We start from the raw sequence: 22,651 nt of genomic DNA on the forward strand, positions 1-22,651 counted from the left end.
CCTGCAGGCGCTGCGCCCAGGGACGCTTGGACGCTCACTGACCCGACGGGGACCGCGAGGAGCGAGGACTCCACGTGTAGCATGACCACAAGTAATAAGTATTTATTACTCACGCTTAGATTGCAATCTCAGCCTAATTTGCTATAGCCAGGCACTTCGTATTATGCTACACGCTCTTCAGTTTCGCAGCTAGGTTGCTGCCTTACAAGCTCCAATCACTCGACGCCCCGTCGGTCACGGAGGAATCGCGGCGTCCCCTTCCCGCCGGTGGTGTCCCGGCTCAGGCCAGCTGTCCAGGGCAGACGGCGTTAATCTCCTACAGTTCCCCCCTATTTCTCTTCCCCGGCAGCAGCAGTTTGAACCAATCACAACCCGAATTGTCTGTTTACTCAACCAGGCTCCGCTGTTCCCTTATGATTCTTTTTACGTTTTATGACTATATTCCCACATCGTACTACCAAAGTCGAGGGTTTCTGCAGCGTCACCTCATGTCTTATCCCTACATCCCCAGGCAGCTCTGCAGGCCGCTGCCTCAGGCCGTGGAGCCCCCGGGGGCTGCTGCCTGGCGGCCCCCCCGCACGTCCCGCTGCGGCCAGGGCTGCGCTGCCCGTGAGGCCGCCCTCGCCTGCGGGCCGGTGCAGCGGGGAGCGCGGCCCCGCTCCAGAGCGCCGCGCCGTGCCCCGAACCGCCGCGCTCGGCGCTGCCCATGGCTCTCGGCCCCGGCATGGTGCTCCGCGCAGCCTGGGGCGTTGCTGGTTCCCCTGGCACAGGCGGGGGCGGCTCTGCAAGCAGCAGCGAAGGAACGAGCAGAGGGCCCTGCTGCCTGCACCCCCTCCGAGAGGGCAGAAATGCCCCTCCGCTGCCTCAGGCCCTGTGCACATCCCAGGGACACCCGCCGGGCCGGGCTCCCGTGGCACGTACCTGCCCTGCACAGCGCCCCGCCGCTCCTGCACCCTCAGGCTGCGCAGCCGATGCCGCACGGGGTCTGGGGCTCGCCTGTCCCGCAGCACGGCACGGCCGCCCCGTGCCCGCGCCCGGTGCACGCTCACAGCAGCCGTGCGAGGAGGTGAGCGCCGGGGCAGCTGCCCCAGGCCGCTGGCAGGGCGACGAAGCCCAGCTTGCCGTAGAAGCTCAGCTGCTGCCGGTCAGCAGCACCCACCTGGCAAAACACCCCCCGCGACCCTGCACGGGGAGGCAAGCGGTCAGGCCCCACGGCACCGAGACCCCAGCACCGGGCTGGACCCTCGAGGACCCGGGCTGCCAGACAGCTCAGCCTTTCCCCTGCCCCGGGCAGCGGGCTCTGCACGATGCCCCAAGGCACAGCCGCATGTCCCCGGTGTGAGGGGGCCGGTGCCAAGGAGCAGGGCTGGATGGTGGCTCGTGGGGGGTCACCCTGCTCCAGGTTGGGAGCCCGTGGGGGTCACCCTGCTCCGGGTCGGGAGCCCGCGGGGTCACCCTGCTCCAGGCCGGGGTTGGGAGCCCGCGGGGGTCACCCTGCTCCGGGCTGGGAGCCCATGGGGGTCACCGTGCTCCGTGCCGGGAGCCCGTGGGGGTCACCCTGCTCCGGGCTAGGAGCCCATGGGGGTCACCCTGCTCCAGGTCGGGAGCCCGTGGGGGTCACCCTGCTCCGGGTCAGGAGCCCACGGGGTCACCCTGCTCCGGGTCAGGGCCAGGAGCCCACGGGGGTCACCCTGCTCCGGGTCAGGGCCGGGAGCCCGCGGGGGTCACCCTGCTCTGGGCCGGGAGCCCGCGGGGGTCACCCTGCTCCAGGTCGGGAGCCCGCGGGGGTCACCCTGCTCCGGGTCGGGGTCAGGAGGCCACGGGGGTCACCCTGCTCCGGGTTGGGAGCCCGCGGGGGTCACCCTGCTCCGGGTCGGGGTCAGGAGGCCCCGGGGGTCACCCTGCTCCGGGTCGGGAGCCCGTGGGGGTCACCCTGCTCCGGGTCGGGGTCAGGAGGCCACGAGGGTCACCCTGCTCCAGGTCGGGAGCCCGCGGGGGTCACCCTGCTCCGGGTCGGGGTTGGGAGCCCGTGGGGGTCACCCTGCTCCGGGTCGGGGTTGGGAGCCCACGGGGGTCACCGTGCTCCGTGCCGGGAGCCCGTGGGGGTCACCCTGCTCCGGGCTAGGAGCCCATGGGGGTCACCCTGCTCCAGGTCGGGAGCCCGTGGGGGTCACCCTGCTCCGGGTCAGGAGCCCACGGGGTCACCCTGCTCCGGGTCAGGGCCAGGAGCCCGCGGGGGTCACCCTGCTCCAGGTCGGGAGCCCGCGGGGGTCACCCTGCTCCGGGTCGGGGTCAGGAGGCCATGGGGGCCACCCTGCTCTGAGTCGGGAGCCCGTGGGGGTCACCCTGCTCCGGGTCGGGGTCAGGAGGCCCCGGGGGTCACCCTGCTCCGGGTCAGGAGCCCGTGGGGGTCACCCTGCTCCGGGTCGGGGTCAGGAGGCCACGGGGGTCACCCTGCTCCGGGTCGGGAGCCCGCGGGGTCACCCTGCTCCGGGTCGGGGTCAGGAGGCCACGGGGGTCACCCTGCTCCGGGTCGGGAGCCCGTGGGGGTCACCCTGCTCCGGGTCAGGGTCAGGAGGCCACGAGGGTCACCCTGCTCCAGGTCGGGAGCCCGCGGGGGTCACCCTGCTCCGGGTCGGGGTTGGGAGCCCACGGGGGTCACCGTGCTCCGTGCCGGGAGCCCACGGGGGTCACCCTGCTCCGGGCCGGGAGCCCGCGGGGGTCACCCTGCTCCAGGTCGGGAGCCCACGGGGGTCACCCTGCTCCGGGTCGGGAGCCCATGGGGTCACCCTGCTCCGGGTCAGGGCCGGGAGCCCGTGGGGGTCACCCTGCTCCGGGCCGGGAGCCCGCGGGGGTCACCCTGCTCCAGGTCGGGAGCCCACGGGGGTCACCCTGCTCCGGGCTGGGAGCCCATGGGGGTCACCCTGCTCCAGGTCGGGAGCCCGTGGGGGTCACCCTGCTCCGGGTCGGGAGCCCGCGGGGGTCACCCTGCTCCGGGTCGGGAGCCCGTGGGGGTCACCCTGCTCTGGGTCAGGAGCCCACGGGGTCAACCTGCTCCGGGTCAGGGCCGGGAGCCCGTGGGGGTCACCCTGCTCTGGGATCAGGGTTGGGAGCCCGTGGGGGTCACCCTGCTCCGGGCCGGGAGCCCGCGGGGGTCACCCTGCTCCGGGACGGGGCTGGGAGCCCGCGGGGGTCACCCTGCTCGGGGCCGCCTGGGGCGCAGTGGGGACAGGGTCAGGCCGGACAGGGCCGCGCCAGCCCGGTGCGCCGCGCTCACCGTGGGCTCTGAGCGCACTCAGCAGGCAGATGGCCAGGCTGCGGCTGGCGCCCGCGTCCAGCACGCGCGGGGCTGTGCCCAGCTGCACCAGCGAGGGGAAGCGCCGCAGCACGGGCAGCGGCACGGTCGGCTCCTCCGCGTGGAAGAAGAGCAAGGCTTCCCGCAGGGCGTCCTGCAGGCAACGACAGCGGTGAGGGAGCCGGCACCCTGCTGCCGCCCCCTCCCCGCTCCCGGCGCCCCGCTCACCTGCCCCGGCCCGGGGCCGCCCGCGCCCAGCTCCTGCGGGTACTTGTGCCGCATGGCCGGACGCCAGCCGATGTCCCGCTGCTGCAGGAAGCCTTCGGCGCAGAGCGCGCCAGCCGCGTAGCCGCACGGGCCGCCCTCGTCCTCCAGCACGAACGTGTACTCGGGGCTCAGGCTCAGGAAACTGCCCAGCAGCCTGCCGGCCGGAGCGGACACCGTCTGAGCGGGGCACCGAGCCCGACCCGGGGAAACCTCGCAGCCGACAGCCTCCTCCCACCTGCTGCCGTGGGACCCAGCAGCCCGGCGCCCGCTGGGCCGCCCCATCGAGAGCCCCAGCGGGAGCCCTTGGCCGAGGGCAGCCACCGCAGCCCTCGCCGACAGGCTGGGCTGCAGGTCCGTCCCCGCCGCCGCCACGCTGGCCTGCCAGCGCACCAGTGCGGCGATGCCCTCCCTGCCCCGTCCCGCAGGCAAGGCCACCGCGAGCCGGCACGGGCACAGCTGGGTCGCACAGGGACGCGAGGAGGGGCCGGGCTGGCCGCTGCCTCCCGCTGCGGCTGCCCTGCCGCCCGGCACGTGGCCCGGGCTCAGCGGGGAGCCCCACGCAGGACACATCTCACCTGTCACCGAGGAGGTCGGGGTGGGCCAAGAGCATCTCTGCAGCACGGGGGTCACAGTCCAAACTCTCCCGGCACATTCGGTAAAGCTCTCCCTGAAAGAGCCAGACTCAGCTCAGCCCTGGCTCTGCTTGCCTTTCCCCGAGCCCTGCCCCACCGCTGCCCTTCAGCTGCCGCCCCATGGCTGCAGCGCCCTGGGAGCGCGATGCACCAGCAGCATCACACCCTTCCTTCTCCAGCAGGAGGGACCATGACCAGGGCCGCAGCCCTCTCCGAGCTGCACCAGCAGCATCACACCCTTCCTCTTCCGCAAGGAGGGATCGCGACCGGGCTTGTAGCCCCTTCTGAGTGCGATGCACCGGCAGCATCACACCCTTCCTTCTCTGTAAGCAGAGACTGCAACCAGAGCCGCAGCCTCCAGAACTCCCCAGCCAGGGGAAAGTTTGTGCTTCAGCTTTCCGGGGGTGCCAGCATCTAAGTGATTCACAGAGCCGTTGTGCAACACACACCACGTTGTCATGCTGAGGCTCATTGCCACAGCACAGCAACACTTTGAGACAGGAATTGCCATTCCAATCAGGCGTCCCGGGAAACGCTGCTCGGCCCCAGGATGGAGCATGCTCAGAGCAGCCAGGACCACAGAGACCTTAATCCTGAAACCCTACCGAGTTTGCACAGAGCATGTGCAAGGCGCCCGCCTTGGTCAGATGCAAGTTTTCTGCTGCTCACAGGAACAGCAAAAAGAACATCCTGATAAAAGCACTGCTTCTCCAAGGAAAGGCTGCCAGGATCACTGAGTGCAGGCAGAGCAACCTACTTCTTAGCTCTGTTTTCAGAACTGGCTGAACTGCTTAGCTGAACTTTTTTCTCAAAGTTTCACTGGAGATAGACTTTCAGCTTGTTAAAGTTTGGCCTGAAGAGCTGAAATCTAACAACAAGCAATTGGAAACAAGATCTTACAAAGGGAACTGCTGGCAGCTATAGTCTGATGTTATAAGCTCTGCTCTCACGCGCTTGCAACTCCTCCTCTGTTGTTTGTACGCGCTGCAGTTTTGCATCGCAGGGTGCTGTATTTAGCCTGGAAGTGTGTTGTGGCCATGATTTGCCCCATTAGCACTTCCCTTGGCTGGGAGGAGCAGCAGGGTGCTGGAGCAGGGAGTTCGCTGCAGACCGTGTGGCATGCGGGAACCCAAGGCTCTGCTGGATTTGGCGGCATTTTCCCTTGTGTGTCCACCCCCTCCCAGCCCAGAGCTGCTGGGACATCAAAGACAGAGTGTGGGGGCTGCAGTCAACAGATCACCTCCCCCAGCAGGGGCTGCTGCTTTTCCAGGGGGAAATCACCCTGGGACCTGGATGAGTGTTGGAGGAAGGGATTGATTAGGAGATAAATCTCAACAGGCTCAGGAAATGCCCCGAGCTGAAAACAGGAGGATGCAAGAGGTCGCTGTCCAGGCTCATCCTGTTCTGCTCTTTCCCAGCATCTGCTCGCGGCCACCACTGGCAGAGCGGTGGGGATATACCAGCGGTCGCCCTCACAGCCTGCGACCCTTCCCCTGAGCCGATGTATCCGTGGCTGTGCCCGATGCTCGCTTCTGAACCGGGTCTGCCCGTCCCGCTGCGGCGGCTCTGCCGGGCGCTGCCCAAGGGCGGCCGGCGACGGTCCCCACCACCAGCCTGCTCTGAGCGGGACCGGCGGTCCCTCCTCGCCCGCATCCCCCTGCCCCGAGCGCTCAGCCGTGGGGCCGGCGCAGACATGCACGTGTCCCATTCGCGCACCTGCGGGTAATGCCAGGCAGAGGTGAACCGCGGGCGGTGCCGGTGGCCCACGCGGGCCACGGGTCTCACCTGGTCGGCGGGCAGCAGCGGGCGCAGCAGGTACAGCTGCCTGGCCGGGAAGAGCGGAGGCGGGTGGTGGAAAAGGTCACAGCTGTCCCCCACGGGCAGCAGCGCCTGGAAGAGAAACGGTCCGTGGAGGAGCGGGTGGTCCTGGCTCCAAACTCGCCCTGGGGCGGCAGGACGAGGGTCCCTCTGGGGCTCCCCAAGGCCACGAGCAGCAGCCGAGGTGCCGAGTGGCTCCGCATCCCCGCGCTCGCCCCGGCGCAGCGGCAGGGCCAGGAGCGGCAGCCGCAATCCTGCCTCCCAGCAGCTCCCCCGCGCCCCGCGGCAAGGGGCCCGCTCTCACCTGCAGCTCCCCAAAGAGGCCCCCGCGGCGCGCCCAGGGCTCAGCGTCCCCCCCCGGGAACGGCGGGGCAGTGATGCTCTGGCACCCTGGAGGCAGCGGGAGACAGACACGTACAAGGTGAACAGCATCCTGCCGGGCCGGGGGAAGATCAGCCTTCACCACACGACGGCGGTGTGATCCACGCTCAGAGGACCTGCCGCGGTCCACGCCGCCCGGGCTGGGGACCTCGCCCCGGACTTGGGCAGCCTACCCCCTGCAGCGGGGTGGCAGCGAGCCCCTTGCAACGGGGGCCCCTTGAGAAACGGGGGTGAGGCATGAGCTCGCCTCCACGAAAGGTGCGAGGAACAGACAGCTGCCAGCGGTGAACAGAGGCTGCAGGCGGGTGCGGAGGCTCCCTGGGCCGCCTGCTCCACAGTGCCCATGGCAGCTCCCAGTGCCACCAGGCACGCATGCCCCAGCCCTGCACGCGGCGGCTGCCTCTGGGAGCCGGGCAAGGGACAGCCTGGCTCATTGCCACGTCCCGCACTGAACCAGGGTGTCGTCTGGTGACACCCCTTGGTCTGTAAGAGCTCACAGGGCAGAGAGTGACCATGAGAACCTAAATCGGGGGAACGGGGGCTCCCAAAGTGATGCACAGGCATCCGAAATTCAGCATTGCTTCCTGCTGTGCTTGAAAACCCCCAGGGCATCACTGCTCCCAATGGCACGTGCTTCCCTTTTAGCAGAAAGGCTAAGGGGCCCTTGGACTGAAAGGCTCAGGAACCATGTCATAGAAAAAGGCGCTCCCTCTGGATATAAGGACTGCAAGAGATGGTGGCCAACCACCCTGCCCCCTTCCAGTGGGCTTCGCCTCTGTCCTCCCCACCCCACGATCCGGCGTGTCCTGGCAGGGCCGAGAGCCGTCTGCAGGGAGGATGCTCCCGAGGTCACAGCTGCTCGCAGGGTGCTGGACCAGGCACCTCGCTGCAACGTGCTTTTTGGAGGCCAGCTGGAGGAGCAGGGCCCGGGCCGTCCCCATCCCCTGTCCTGTGCCCTGTCCTGCCCCGGCGCGCCGGGGCACCCAGGGGTGCTGAGCCCCTGCGCCGCTCTCCCTCCTTCCGGCAGCCTGGCTGCGGGGCAGGCAGCGCAGCGCCGAGCGCCGGTGGCGCGGAGCCGAGATCCCGCGGGAGCTGGGGCCGCACAGCCGAGGGGGGCGCAGGCCGCACCGGTGCTTACAGCCGAAGCAGCTTCCCCAGGGGCCCGCGGGCTCAGGATCGCGGAGGAGACGGCCGTCTGCAAGGGAGGGAAGGCGGTGAGCACGCAGCGCCGCCGGCACCTGGGGATGGTGCCGGGGGACGCTGCGCCCAGGACGGGTGCAGAGACCCCAGGCCTCGGGGGGGGGCAGACTCCGCCGCTTCCTTATGGGGAGCCACAGAAACAGCTTGGGGCGTCCCAGGACTGCCACAGCACTCGAGGCCCCTGCGCTTTACAGACAGCTGGGCACAGCACAGGATCTGTCCAGGCTGCGAAGATGCAATATGGGGCCGGGGTCAAGCTACGTACCCAGCCACTGGACGAAGGCGCTGGCAGCCAGCAGCACGTTGCGGATGTCCCAGAGGTAGGGGTGGAGGTCGTAGAGCAGCGAGCGCCCGGCGCAGCTGACGAAGCGGCTGTGCAGGCGGCATGTCTCAGCGCAGAGCAGCTGGAAGGTCCGGGCACGGCTGTGCCACCGCTTGCCCTGCTGCAGGCACCAGCCGCGCGTGAGCGGGCACCAGCCTGTGGGCACATCTGCACCACACCGCCTCATCCGCACCACCGCATCCGTGCTGCCCCGTCCATGCCACCCCGTCACACCACCCCGTCCACACCGCCCCATCCTCACCGCCCCATCCTCACCATCCCATCCTCACCGCCCCATCCTCACCGCCCCATCCTCACCGCTCCATCCTCACCGCCCCATCCTCACCGCCCCATCCTCACCACCCCGTCCTCACCACCCCCTGTCCACACCGCCCCATCCTCACTGCCCCATCCTCACCATCCCATCCTCACCATCCCATCCTCACTGCCCCATCCTCACCATCCCATCCTCACCATCCCATCCTCACCACCCCATCCTCACCATCCCATCCTCACCATCCCATTCTCACCGCTTCATCCTCACTGCCCCATCCTCACCGCCCCATCCTCACCATCCCATCCTCACCACCCCATCCTCACCATCCCATCCTCACCGCCCCATCCTCACCACCCCATTCTCACCGCTTCATCCTCACCATCCCATCTTCACCACTCCATCCACACCGCCCCATCCTCACCGTCCCATCATCACCACTCCATCCACACCTCCCCATCCTCACCGTCCCATCCTCACCGCCCCATCCGCACCACCCCGTCCACACCGCCCCTTCTTCACCACCCCATCCACACCGCCCCATCCTCACTGCCCCATCCACATTGCTCTGTCAGCTCTGCCCCATCCATGCCGCCCCGTCCATGCTGCCCTGTCCATGCCACTCCATCCAGACTGCCCCATTCTCACCGCCCCATTCGTGCCATAGCTGGTGGCCCGGTGCCTTACCAAGCATGTGTCAGGCACTGTGTCCAGGGTGCCCATGCCGGGGCAGTTCGTCTGGAGCCACTGGAAATGCTCCAGGAGACACTGCGCCTGGGGGCCGTGCTGGTAGGGGAGGTAGAAGAGCTCCACCAGCATCCGGGCCTCTGCCAGCGTCAGTGGGGCTGTGGGGCTGGGCTGGGCCTCCCCCAGGGCCAGTGGTGCTGTGGGGCCTGGCCAGGTCCCAACCCCATCACTGAGTGGTGCTGTGGGGCCAGGGCTGGTCCCAACCCCATCACTGAGTGGTGCTGTGGGGCCAGGGCTGGCCCCAGCCCCATTGCTGAGTGGTGCTGTGGGGCCGGGGCTGGCCCCAGCCCCATCGCTGAGTGGTGCTGTGGGGCTGTGGATGGTCTTGGGGTGTCCTGGGGGCTCGCTGTCCCCCGCTGTGGGGGGCTGGGCAGAGGAGGGTTTGCAGCTCGTGTGTGGGTCCCCATCACCTGTGGGGCTCTGCCAGCCATCGGTGGGTGTCCTGCTGCCACGGTGCTGCTCTGGCCCCACGATGACCGTCCTCCTGCCCTCCCCTGGGGCTGTGCTGCCCGGCTGGGTGCTGCCAGGAGCAGGGCCGTGGGGCTGGGGGTCCAGCTCGGCCTCGCGTGCCGCTGTGCCCCCCTGCAGCATCGCTCCTCCCCTACGGCTGGTGCTGGGCTGTGCTGGGACCCTCCTTCCTGGCAGGACAGAGCAAGGGGCAGCTCCTCCAGCACCCGCACCGATACGGCAGCCCTTCGACACCCGCACCGAAACAGCTGCCCTGGGCAGGACCCCGCCAGGTGGCCATGCTGGGATGCGCCGGGACTGAGCTGGCATGGCTGGGACCAGGGCTCTGCACAGCCTCCTGCTCCTGCATTCAGCTCTCCGTGTCCAACAAGGCCAGGAGCATCACAGAGGCTTTGCAAACAGTGCAAAAAACAAGCTTGTGCCTGGCTTAACCCCCTCTGCCAGAGCCACATCATGGTCCAAACTTTCTCATCTCCTGCCAAGCCCATTGTTGCAGGGACAAAAATGCGAGGAAGCAGGGAGCAGACTTTGCTGCTCCTCCTTGCAGCAAACACATCCCATCATCCTCTTTCAGGCCACTAAGCACCATCTCAAGTTGCTCAGTTGCTGCCTCCTCCCGTTCCCGCTCCAAAGCTGTTCATGAACCGCGTCCTCAGGGTCATACACCTCTTCCACACCACCGGTTCCCAGCTCACACAGCCTGGGCTCATGCAGTCACCACCCTGCAGCACTTCTCCCAGCTTCCACACAGCTCTGCTCTGCTGGCCGCCATCCTCCCCAGCTCTCTCAGCCTCTGCTTTCATAAACTGCTGCCCTGCTGAGGTGGGCATCCTCCAGCACCTGAGCCCCCCACGCCTGCCCAGGCTCAGCTGGCCGTAGCAGCACAGCAGTCCCCGCTGAGGTCCCCCAGCACCTGGTGCGTTGGCGCATGTCTCTGCTGGGAACCCTCCCGGCCCACGCGCTCCCATGCCCCGGGGCTCCCTCCCAGCTGGTGCCCTGGGAGGAGTCAGTGCATGGCCACTGCCGCAGCTGAAGCTTCAGACCCTACGTCCCACCTGCCCGGTTTTGCTTCCTGCCTTTCCCACCACTCCTCAGGCAGAGGCTCCTCCAGCAGTGACGGCACCACAGGAGACGCCGTGTCCCCTCCCTGGGCTGTTCACCCCAGGGAAAGCAAGCACCTGAGCACCCAGCACAGAGCTCAAGCAGTCGCGGCCCTCCCTCCTTGTGCCCCAGAGCACTGCCCTGTGCCAACCCGCCAAGGGAAATAAGGATCCAGCTGCAGCCCCCTAAAAGAGCTCCCTCCAAACCGGCGGAGCACGGGCCCATCCTGCTCCCTGCAGACCCCGTCCAGCACCCCAGGGTGTCAGACGCTGCACAGTGTGAGCCCATCACCCACCTGGCTCCAAGGTCTGCTGGTTTATCTCAGCCACCCAGTCCCGCAGGGCCAGCTCCAAGGCCTCCTGGGGGTCATAGCTCCCCTCCTCTGGGCCCAGGCAGTGGTCCCCTAGGGCTGACGCGGTCTCTGTCCCTACGGAAATAGTGTCCATCGGTCTGGGCAGCCCCACTCTTGCTCGAATGACTTATCGCACACCACATCTAGGGAGGGCAGGCCACCCCTCAGGAGGGACCCCTATCCTGGGGAGTTGGGGGGCTCCCAGCTGGGCAAGAGACCTCCCCAGGCTGTCCCCAGGGGATCCCGCAAGGCCACGGCATGGACGGGCAGGGATGGGCATGGCCCGGCCCTGGGGGCACCGGGTCCTGCATACAGAGCTGGGGCAGGTACCTGCGTGCTCGGGGTGGGTGCTGCTCCCCAGCTCACTCCGAAACCAGCTGCCCAGTGTGTGGATGGGTATGAAGTTGGCCTGGAGTTCGCAGTTCGGGTTGAGGAGCAGTCCGCGGAGCCTGGCCACCAGACCAGGGGCACGTCCCGTGTAGGGGCCCAGGAAGACACGCCTGCAGTCGTAGTCATTGGCATAAAGGTTGTCCCAGATGATGGGGCGGCGCTGCAGGATGCCCTCCACCTCCTCCAGCAGTGTGGCCGAGAGCTCCTGCGACACCACCTTTGGTCCTGGAGCACAAACACAGGACACCACAGCACAGATGTGCATGGAGCATGCAGGTAGCATGGTGCATCATGCTGGGACATGCACATGTCCTATGCACCTGCATGCATGCATGCACATGCATGAATATGCATGCAAGGACATGCACATGTGGGCACTGAGACCCGAGATGGGAGTCGAGACACACTGGAGGACGAGAGCAGCCCCACAGCCTCCTCCCGCTTCACCCCAGTGCCAGGAGGTGCTTTGCAGGGCCCCTTGCTGGCTCCTCTCCCAGGAGGAGCCCGTGGCTGCAGGGCTCACGGATTCTGGGCCTCGTGGAGAAGTGCTGCGTGGGGCAGGGCACCCGCAGAGTGGGGCAGGGTGCTCACCGGTCCAGATGACGCCGATCCCTGGGAGCAGCTCCCGGCCCAGGGTCAGCAGGTAGCAGGACTGGCTGGGGCTGGGCGAGCACAGAGAGCTGCAGTACTCTGGGGAGGGAGCACAGAGCATCCTGTGAGGACAGGGGAACCAGGCTGCCCAGGGGAGGAAAGGTGGGATGCGGGACGGGGAGATCTGTAGTGCAGGCAATACAGCGTGTGCAGCTGCCAAAGTGCTGGCCCATCTGCAGCCTGGTCCTGTGCTAGTCCTGAGATCTCCAGGGCTGCTGCAAAGTGTCCCGGAGCGTGGGGGACCCCGGGGGGCCGGGGGGAGCAGTGGGCTGCCAGGGCAGCAAGGTTTTGGGGGGTACGTGCTGGGCGCACCCAGCTGAGGGCACCCCAGCGTGGCGTGGGGTGCTCCGGCTTGCCAAGCGCCGGGCGTCCAAGGACCTGCTGCGGGAGGTACCTGTGGGGCAGAAGAGGAAGACCGAGGGCTGGCCCAGCTCCTGGTACATCTCGTTGGCCACGGAGGCCTGGGCCTGGGCCAGGGAGGGGAAGGCATCTCTGTCCGCTCGGCACATGCGGGGGTCGACGTCGTCGAAGAGCAGCGCGAAGGAGCAGCACCCAGCTGCGGCCACCTGCGGGCACGGGCGCAGGCGCAGGCTGGAAGGAGCCCGGGAGCAGAGCAGGGCCGCAGCGAGCCCAGGACAGACCCTCGCCCCTGGGCCCCCAGGGGATGCTGCACCAGCCCGCAGCAGCCCCCGGCGCTGCTGGGCCAGCACCGGGGCTCAGCCAGGCCCTTTTCTGCTCTTCCTGCGCTGCCTGCCAGCGGCCGGGTAGCCACACAGCCCTGGGCGCTCCGGTACCCGGCAGGGCAGCACGTCTGCTGTGGGGCACAGCAGGGCCACAGAGCCGCCCCCGGCAGCGCCCCAGCCCGGAGCCGGCGGTGCTCGGGGCTGCATCGCTGCCGTCCCAGCTGGGCAGGAGCAGTTCAGCCGTCGGGGTGGGCACGGGGGCGCGTGCCCCGTGCCTGGGAGCCGTGGCATGAAGGAATGGCCCACGGTACCTGCCTGAGTTTTTGCTGCAGCAGGAGCCGATCCCCACTGCTTGAAAACACCATGTCCTGGCCCGCAGAAACCGCAAAAATGAACTCCACGCTGTGCTCTTGTGCGGCTTCGATGAGGGTCTGCAGCTGGGCTGGGGACAGAGCAGAGCGGGTGCTGTGAGCGCTGGGAGGCGAGGGGCGAACACGAGAGAACCGAGAGCACCAAGAGACACGAGAGAGCATCTCTGGCCCAGGAAAGACAGAGTCCGGGTCCCTGGGACATTGGGGCCCCCTCGCAAGGGTCTGAGGGTCCTGCCTTACTCGAGCACATTGCCAGAGACTGAGCCATGGGCTCAGCCCAGCGCTAGACCCCTGCGGGTCCAGCACCGGGGCTTCCTGACACTGGGGAGGGTCCGGGGGGCTCCCAGCAAGGGGCAGGGTCTGGAAGCTCCCTGCAGTGGGCAGTGTCCAGGTAGGAAGAGCGGTGCCGACAGTGGCGGAGGTGCAGGCTGTGCATCGCCCCTGCGGAGCCGGGCCGCCCGCAGCCCACCGCGCTGGCGCCCAGCAGAGCCACTACCTGCCTCATGGTCCGTATAGGGCTCTCGCCAGAGCAGCCGGTGCTTCAGCTCGTCCTTGGGCGCGTACATGTAGCAGTTGAGCCCCCAGCGTCTCAGCCTGCGCAGCAAGGACACGGCATCAGGCCAGGCACCGCTCGCCCCTGCGCAGGGAGCCTTGCCCTGTGCACGTTCGAAGACTTAATCTCACCCAGTGCCCCCTGCGCTGAGCCCAATGATTTGTGCTTCAGCACCTCCAGAAAGACATTGCATCTGCACGGGAAAAGGCCCCGAGAAGAGCAGGACGCTGCCTCCCGGGAGGCGGGTTGTTAACAGCCCTGCGGCGCACAACGCCCTGGCGCCTGCACCAGCGTGATGCACAGGCCACAGCCACGGCCACGGCCACGGCCACCGCCACGGCCACCACCACCGCCACCGCCACCGCCGCGGCCCTGAGGAAGCTCTGTGCCGGCAGTGGGGCAGACCCCGCCGGCGAGCCTCAAGGAGCAGCTCCGGGACCTGCGCCGCTCTCCTGCACCCAGCCAACGCGGGCTCCAGCGCTGACCCTACAGCAGGGCCCAGGACTCGGCCAAGCGCAGCTTGTGGCATCAGAACTAACTCTGCTCTCACTGACGGCACCCACGTCCCTAGACAAGAAACCCACGAGCTGCCGGCACTGCTTATACAGTCGTCGGGGCACCCCTAAACCTGCAGGGGCGCCCAGCCAGCGCTGCTCCAGCCCCACGCCTGCTCCCCACACCTGGGGTCCCTGATCCAGCCCCACACCTGCTCCCACCACCCAGGTCCCTGATCCAGCCCCACCACTGCTCCCACCAGCCAGGGTCCTGATCCAGCCCCACCACTGCTCCCACCACCCACGGTCCCTGCTCCAACCCCACCGCTGCTCCCATCACCCAGGTCCCTGATCCAGCCCCACCACTGCTCCCACCACCCAGGGTCCCTGATCCAGCCCCACACCTGCTCCCACCACCCAGGGCCCCTGATCCAGCCCCACCACTGCTCCCACCACTCGGGTCCCTGATCCAGCCCCACCACTGCTCCCATCACCCAGGGTCCCTGATCCAGCCCCACCGCTGCTCCCATCACCCAGGTCCCTGATCCAGCCCCACCACTGCTCCCATCACCCGCGGTCCCTGATCCAGCCCCACGCCTGCTCTCACCACCCGCGGTCCCTGATCCAGCCCCACCACTGCTCCCATCACCCGCAGTCCCTGATCCAGCCCCATGTCTGATCCCATCACCCAGGGTCCCTGATCCAGCCCCACCGCTGCTCCCATCACCCAGGTCCCTGATCCAGCCCCACCACTGCTCCCATCACCCGCGGTCCCTGATCCAGCCCCACGCCTGCTCCCATCACCCGCGGTCCCTGATCCAGCCCCATGTCTGATCCCACCACCCGTGGTCCCTGATCCAGCCCCACCACTGCTCCCACCACCCAGGGTCCCTGATCCAGCCCCACTGCTGCTCCCACCACCCAGGGTCCCTGCTCCAACCCCACACCTGCTCCCATCACCCAGGTCCCTGATCCAGCCCCACACCTGCTCCCACCACCCGGGTCCCTGCTCCAACCCCACACCTGCTCCCACCACCCGGGTCCCTGATCCTGCCCCACGCCTGCTCCCATCACCCAGGTCCCTGATCCTGCCCCACGCCTGCTCCCACCACCCATGGTCCATCCTCTGCAATGCCCCTGGTATAGCAGCCTAAGAGAGCTCTGGGCAAATAACTGGGAAATGTCAGGCAGGACTAGGGCTATTCGGTGACCTCTGTGCTGGCTGAAAATGCTGACGCAGAGGTGGCCGTGGCGTGGGAAGGCCACTGATAAACTGGAGCACGTCCACCGAGGAATCACAAACACGAGACAGACGGCAAGCCTGGGAGCCAGGGGCTCTTGGAGCCAGTTCTCCTTCTCTCTCCAAGGGGATCCCCGGACCGTTCTCAGGCTGCAAGTGCTGAGGAGACGAGAAACGCCACGGCCTGACAGGCCGGCACAGCGGGATCCAGGGATGGTTTACAGGGACAGGTGAGGTACGGGGGGAAGCGCTCCAGACACGCCGCTGCCGCCGGAGCTGAAGGAGAGCACGTCCAGGAGCCATCAGGTCCCGGCTGTTTCAGGAGCTCAGACTACACCGTCATAACTGCCCTTCCTGGCCTTAAAAAGTATGAATTCCTTCCAAAATTTCCCCAGCTGTCCCAGACTCACTGCAAATTAACAGAACAGGGCAGACACCTCCCTAGGCAGCTCTTTTGGCTTGCCTGTGTGAAAGCCATCTGATTTATTCATTTATTTGTATTTATCCTTCTTAGTAGATGACGGTTTACATTTTCCCATGATGAACAACACTGGGAAGCACTTCATATACCGCATGACACAGGGGCCTCATCTTGGTTTGTTTCAGAGAAGAAAAATGCTGATGAATATACCATGCTTTTAGAATTGTGATTAACAGCTTTCCCACCCCAGTCCAGTACCAGGACATGACATCACTAGACCTTCTCATTCCCAAAACACTTTAAAACATCACATTTTGTTTCCCTTCATTGTCTCAGCTGCGTGTTTTCCCCAGCGTTTCTAACCTACTTTTTTCTATATCTGCATTTCTTGCCCCCACCATGGTTCTTACTTGCACTTGTGACTGCCCACACTGTCACCTTCACACGCTGCAACAGGCGTACTGCCAGTGCCGTCACCAGCACGCTGCCCGCACTGTCACCACTGCACTGCCCACATCACCACCAGCACACTGCCCACACCGTCACCACTGCACCGCCAATGCCATCACCACCGCACTGCCTGCACTGTCGCCACCGCACTGCCCACATCATCACCACCACACTGCCAGTGCCATCACTACTGCACTGCCCACACCGTCACCATTGCACTGCCCACACCGCCACCACCGCGCTGCCCGTGCTGTCACCCATGCACAGCCAGGCTGCGCGTGCCATGCTGCCCATGCTGGGTGCTCCACGAGGGGCCCCAGGGCCCCAGCCAGCCCTGGCAGGTCCAGCCAGTGCAGCTCATCACACCAGTGGCCGGCACATGAGCAATGGCCCCCAGGAGACCGCTGTTTCTCTCCTGCGCAGACCAACCCATCCTAATGTGACCCTCATAACCGGCCAGTAACAGACCCTGCTCACACCCCCCGTTGCAGGAACATGCGGGGGGACGCACAGGGACAGCGCCCCATGGCACGGGGATGCCAGCTGTGAGGAACGCAGCTGGGGAGGGACCTTGCAGCACGCCTGGACTAAAGGGGCCACCCGCAGCCACGAAGGAGCGATGTGGACGTGCTGCCGAGTTTGTTCTTGCAGCGATGACAGCCTGCAGCGCGGGAAGCCCTGAGGGCGCTCCTGCGTGACGCGCGGGCAGCCCAGGCGCGAGGCTCGGCAACGTACTGGCTGGCCGCCTGCACGCCCACGCGGACCGGCGCCAAGGCAACATCCCGGGGATCGACTTCCAGCATGCTAAACACCGACGTCTTCCTCCTCACGTGGATTTGAGTTCCCATTTGCAGCCCTCGACCCTCCTCCTGCTCCCTGGGACCCTGGCTGCACGTGGGCTGCTGCAGCCTGCTCCAGCCGCGCTGCCGTCTGGGCGGAGGAGCTTTCCTGGTGCCCCCAGAGGAGGCGCTCCCAGGGGCGCGCAGCCCCTGCGATCCTCTCCAAACCTTCCCCGCTGCCGTCCCTCCTGCCACAGCTCGGACAGCAGGATGCCAGCTGTCCCCCCAGCTCCCCGCGAGTTTGCACCCGCGCCATCGCGCAGCCCCCGGCCCACCTCTTCCAGAGCCCGTCCCCTTGGGCTGTCCGGCCGAGCACATCTGGCGGCAGCTGGGCCACGGCAGAGTCCCAGCACCACCTGCCGGGCACAAGCAGCATGGCCCGTCCGGCCCGTCCACCCCACGGCAGGGCCGCGCTCCAGAGCCCCAGGGCAGCGCCCCAGGGTGGCCCTGCAGGATCCTGGCCCTCGGCCACCGTGTCTCCAGCGTCCCGACCGCTCGGCCAGCTGGGGGACTCCCACCAGCGCGCACCCTTGCCGCTCCCGCGCTCACGGCCGCGCAGCAGAGGGGCTGGTGCGCGCGTCTGCCTTTCGCCTCGTCAGTCTCTCAGGGGCTAGTACCTCCAGGGGGCAAAACGAGGGGTACTTGCCATTGAAAGAGAAGTTTCCTCTGCTCCATAGACCACGGTCTCCCATAGAAACCTGCAAAAGGACAGGAAAAACAAGAACAAAAATGCACTTGTCAGTCACTCCCTTAAAAGAGCGTCTCTCTGTGCTGTCCCTAAATGCTGCTCTTAACCCAGAGGTCCCTCAGCTGTTTGCCTCCGGGTACTCCAAATGTCTGTTATCCTGCTGCGATCTTGCTGGACCACGATATGTGAGCGACTGGGTATAAGATGTCTGTACTGCCATCCTTCATAGAGAGAAGCAACTGTAAAAAGCTGCATGAGGGGCCCTTAGCTTGGGAGGGGGAATTTACACAGCAAGATCCAAGCGCAGAGGAGATTGCTGCAGGCTGGCTGGACTCAAAGCCCCTCCAGCGTGGTCTTGGGTGCACCGAAGCAGGGAGCTACGGCCACTCTAGAGCTTCCTGCCCGGGGATTTTCTTCATTCCAGAGACCAGCTCTGTGGTTCTTCTGGGTCATCTGCGCATCTCGCAGCGCCTGTGTAGCGTCAAGCAGTGTCAGTGTTCCTGCATGGGTTGTAAAAGCTGCTCCTCTGTCTTTAACCACTGCAGAAACTCAAACTGCACCAAGACTGCACTCATACAGCTCTTGCCTACACTCTGCAGCAGGGCAAGTCTTCGAAACAGCATCCCCACCCCATGGCAAGCTGTTCAGGTAAGGAACGTGCAAACACCTGGCAGGGATTTCCATGAATGCTGGGACAGTGATTGCTACCCGATCCCTCACAGAGGCCTTGTCTGGCCCCCACTGGATAGCACCAAAGCCTTGCAGAGGGAAGGGCCACTGGAGGGAGGCACCTGGGGAGCAATCTTAGGGCTATCTGCTGGCAAGGACATTCATTAATGAGCGCCGAGGCTGGCCAGAAGGACGTTGTCCTTCCAGAAGGTTGTTCAGCAAAACTGAATGCAGGAAATACAGATCTGGAGTCAGCAAATTCCCTAGCGTTTCTTAGCATTTCTGCTTCTGCTGCTTGCAGGCTCGGGAGGTTGTCAGGCACCAGTGTCCGACACAGGGTTGTGGCTGCAGCGCTGCAAGCTGATCATCTGCCCTGGGTGCCCTCCTGCCAGCCAGAGCAGCAGGGAATGGGGCTGTGGTGGGAATGGCACGTCTCGTCTGCTCCTCACCCTCCTCCAACACTTGAGCCTTGCTATGCACCAAGCATGTCCATCCTCAGCTCTCCACTTAGGCTGGAGGAGCTTCTTTAGATGCTAGTTCACCTGGGGACAATGCGGGAATAGGCAGGTAAAGGAGTCTGGAGAGCTGCAAATTTGACTGCTTCTTGAAGAGAGGTTAAGGAGAACCTGTAAGTGTTCAAGCATAGATTTGAAATTTAGCAAGGCAGGGACCTTCAGCCTCATGGTCAAGTCACGGCAAGACCTGGCGGCTGCAATTAGAAGCCTCACAGAAAATGCATTATGTCTTGAACAGTGATGGCAATTAGCCATCAGGGCAGCTTCCCAGTTTCAGATGGGCTCTGCGTCATGGGCAGCTTTTAACTCAGACAATGCACTTGCCTATCAGATGAGAACAACAAGAGCAGAGATTCAATAAGTGAATGCATTTGCTGGGCTGGGCCGGGCTGCGCACAAGGGCAGATCACAATGACTCTGCTAGTCTGGCAGAAAGGGCCAGCTCTTGGCACCTGGCATGAGGCCAGCATCGCCCAGGAACAAGCTTTCCCCAAAGCACTTGAGCGCAGTAGAGCCACTCTACCTGGGAAGGTCCCTTTGGCAGGAGCCCATCTTGCAGCCCTCAGCACTAACCCTGGGCCATAAGGATGGGGTGGCTTGTGCTACAGCACACACTGAGTGTTTGCTGCAGAGAGATGTTTTACCTTCTTGAACATTCACAAGCATACTCCATCTACTTTGAAACGATATATATTTGCTCTGCTAGTCCTATGCATGGGGTCAAATATGTGGCCACTCAGGGATCCCAGAAAACATCTCACTCAAAGTATTTCTATAGGAAATGGATTTTCCATTTCCCAATCCTTGGGAACTCCTGTTCAGCTCACGATGAGGTCCCAGCAGTCCCCATACAGCACCTGCCTGCAAGGGCCACGCTCACACTTTGTTGTGAGCTGACACTGTCTTGAAAGTATGAGATTCGCCTCGTAGCATGGCCCTGCCAGCAGCAGCCCTGGTGGAGGTGCCGTCCCTAGCCCACTCAGAAAACTGGCTTAAACTGTGCCAGCAAAATCCTGCCTGTGCCCGTGGCTGCATCTCCAAAGCGGTGATGCTGAATCACTGCTTCCTTAAAAACAGACAAGCACTGATGAGTGAGGCTGTTTGCTCTCCCAAGGTCCAGATCACTGTATCAGTGAACATCATTGCCTGCCGACCTCTGGGCGAGCTAGGATGTGCCTGGCTGGAAAGCATCCTCCCAAGACCCTGCCAGCTCCCCTGTCTTGCGTGGTCACCCAGATGTTCTGGCCCATCCAGGCTCTCTGCTGCTGGTGATGTCTCGGCTACCAGGAGGGAGCAGGGGCATCTGGGCAGGACACTCCCGGTCTGCCCGGGCCTGGACGCAGCTGTGCCCTGCTCAGCAGCCTGCCCACCATAGCACCACTGTGCACACCCTGCCAGACCCTGTGCTACTGGGATCACGGATGCCTTTCTTTCCTCACTCTCCAGAAACCTCCTCCTCCTCCCTGAAGAGGAGGTCTCTTTCCCAGGTCAGCTTTCCCATACCAATGATTCTTGTCTGATTCAAATTTCTTTTTACTATCAACTTCCCTATTCTCCCACTTTCTCTTTGATTTGTATTTACTTGTATGGTACAGGGCTGCCAGGAAAGATGGAAGTGCTTTTGCCCAGTGGGTGCCAGGCCCGGCCCAGCTCCAGAGGTGCTGTGCTGCAAGGACTGGGGCTGAGCCACACCGAGCAGCCCTCTGAGAGCAGGATTGGCCCAGGCAGCACCGAGCACAGCCAGGGCAGCGCCGCGCTGGGGGTATGGAGGCAGTGGGAGCACACACAGGGATGTTACCTCCGTGCCCAGGGCAGAGAAAGAGGCACTGTCCAGTGCTGGAGCCAGAGCAGCCGGTGCCCATGCCCTGGTGCAAGGCGGCTGCTGCTTGGACGGCTAGGGAACAGCTGGGGGAGTTTCAGGGACCCGGGCCAGTCTCCCATCCCGGGCGGGGACGGGGCGCCGGGCAGGGACCCAGGCCGGTCCCCCATCCCGGGCGGGGACGGGGCACCGGGCAGGGACCCGGGCCGCTGCCTCCCCGATGCCCGGGGCCCCAGGCACTACGTCTCAGAGCCAGTCTCCCGTCCCGTCCCAGTGCTGTCCGGGCAGAGGGACCAGCCCCGACCCCGACCCCGGCCCCGGCCCCGGCGGCACCTACCTTCCACCACGCCGCAGAGGAAGCGCGGCCGCTCCGCCATGCCCGCGGGCCGGAGCGGCGGAGCCCGGTGCTCGGGCGGGCGGAGGGAGGGAGGGAGGGACGAGGGAAGGCACGGATGCGCGCAGCGATGCGCGGGGGTGAGCGGAGGGATGCGCGGGGGGCCCGGAGGGACGGGCCGGGCGCGGAGGGATGCGCGCAGCGGTGCGCGGAGGGATGCGCGGAGGGACGGGCCGGGGGCGCAGCGGTGCGCGGGGGGCCCGGAGGGACGGGCCGGGCGCGGCCCCCCGCCCGCCCCCGCGGGGACGCGCCGCCGCAGCGCGGGGGGCGGCCCCGGCGGGCGGGGCCCGGTGGGCGGGCCGGGGCTCGGCTGTGTCACCGACCGGAGCGGACGCGGAGCCAGGTGGGCGCACGGTAGCGGCGTGTGGGGAACACGTCGCCTGTGCACGATAAACATGTTACTAGCACGCCGTGCCAGCTCACACGCACTGCTGTGCCAGGTGTCACCACTGCACAATACCCTGTGCCGTCTCACCAGTGTGCGGTGGCACGCACACGTGCACACGCCCACACACATGCACACGCACGCACACACGTTACCAGTGCACCCTTTACGGGTGCTGGGCAGGTACACACACGCACACACACATGCACACACACTACCACTGTGCGGGACCCGGTGTGCACACGTTACCAGCGCGCAGCACACGCGCACGCTAGCGGTACCTGGTGCGCGCGTTACCGGTGTGCCATACAGACCCACACACACGTTCCTGGTGCGTGGCAGGAACGAGCGCCCACAGCTGACTGGTGTGCAGGCGTGGCGTGCACAAGTTACCGTGCGTGGTAGGCACGCACACTGCTATAAGGGGCCCCAGGCCTTCACCAGAGTCAGAGTCAGGCTTCTCTACGAGCGTTTATTTCAGCTTGAGCTGGGTGCCTCCGAAGAGGGACCCAGAACAAAGAAATTCTGGGATACCTATACTCCTTACAGCCTGATTTCCCCGCCTGCCAGCGACAGTCTCTTCCAATCTTCTTTACGGAGTCGCTGGTCTCTGTTCGCTGGTTCGTGTCCACGTCCCAGGACGGCTGCTGTGTTCCCGCTTCGCGGTGCCTTACCTTATGGGAGGTTCACGGCTGCCTCTGCCCCTCGGGTGCTGTGCCTCTGGGGGCTGGTTCGAGCCGCCCCGCACTTGTGTCAGCAGTAGCCCACAGGTTCGGGTAAAGTTCAAGCTTAGGCCTGCAGGCTGCGCTACTCCAAGCACCGAGGCTAAGTTTAATCAAGGCTATGCCAATGGAAATAATGGTAGTTTTCTTACACACATGCATGCGTGTGAGCGCACACACGCGCACACACACACACACACACACACACACACACACACACACACACACACACACAGATGTGTGCACACACATATGCACACACACATATACAGATGTGCGCGCACACAAACATATGCATGCACACATACAGATGTGCACACACAAACACGCTCATATACACACATACAGATGTGCACACACACGCACTCATATACAGATGTGCACGCACATATGCATGCACACATATATAGATGTGCGCGCACACACACAAACACATGCATGCACACATATACACACATACAGATGTGCACACAAACATATGCATGCACACATATACAGATGTGTGTGCAC

The 22,651-nt window shown here is 65.1% G+C and overlaps 1 protein-coding gene across 4 annotated transcripts; it reads right to left on the bottom strand.

Annotated features, from left to right (window-relative positions):
- Nucleotides 1-78: 78 nt before the first annotated feature.
- On the bottom strand, nt 79-22,330 carry LOC104141826 (protein O-GlcNAcase-like). 4 transcript variants are annotated; one of them, XM_068944031.1, is made up of 18 exons: nt 22,094-22,330; nt 17,596-17,647; nt 13,449-13,546; nt 12,893-13,023; nt 12,293-12,464; nt 11,839-11,937; nt 11,188-11,472; nt 10,801-10,932; nt 8,877-9,574; nt 7,859-8,036; nt 7,532-7,588; nt 6,317-6,402; nt 5,980-6,084; nt 4,138-4,229; nt 3,524-3,716; nt 3,278-3,449; nt 922-1,182; nt 79-289 (listed from the first exon to the last, which is right to left on the bottom strand). In XM_068944031.1, the coding sequence occupies exons 2-17, from the start codon at nt 17,622-17,624 to the stop codon at nt 1,046-1,048; spliced, it is 2,664 nt and encodes an 887-aa protein (XP_068800132.1). In that variant the 5' UTR covers nt 17,625-17,647; nt 22,094-22,330; the 3' UTR covers nt 79-289; nt 922-1,045. The 4 variants fall into 4 exon arrangements, with proteins under 4 accessions (XP_068800132.1, XP_068800131.1, XP_068800130.1 ...); XM_068944030.1 differs by lacking the exon at nt 22,094-22,330 and adding an exon at nt 20,978-21,170 and having other exon boundaries at nt 7,859-8,033; XM_068944029.1 differs by lacking the exon at nt 22,094-22,330 and adding an exon at nt 20,978-21,170.
- Nucleotides 22,331-22,651: the final 321 nt, after the last annotated feature.

The sequence above is a fragment of the Struthio camelus genome, chromosome 4, assembly GCF_040807025.1.
Source record: "Struthio camelus isolate bStrCam1 chromosome 4, bStrCam1.hap1, whole genome shotgun sequence".
NCBI classification, from domain to species: Eukaryota; Metazoa; Chordata; class Aves; order Struthioniformes; family Struthionidae; genus Struthio; species Struthio camelus.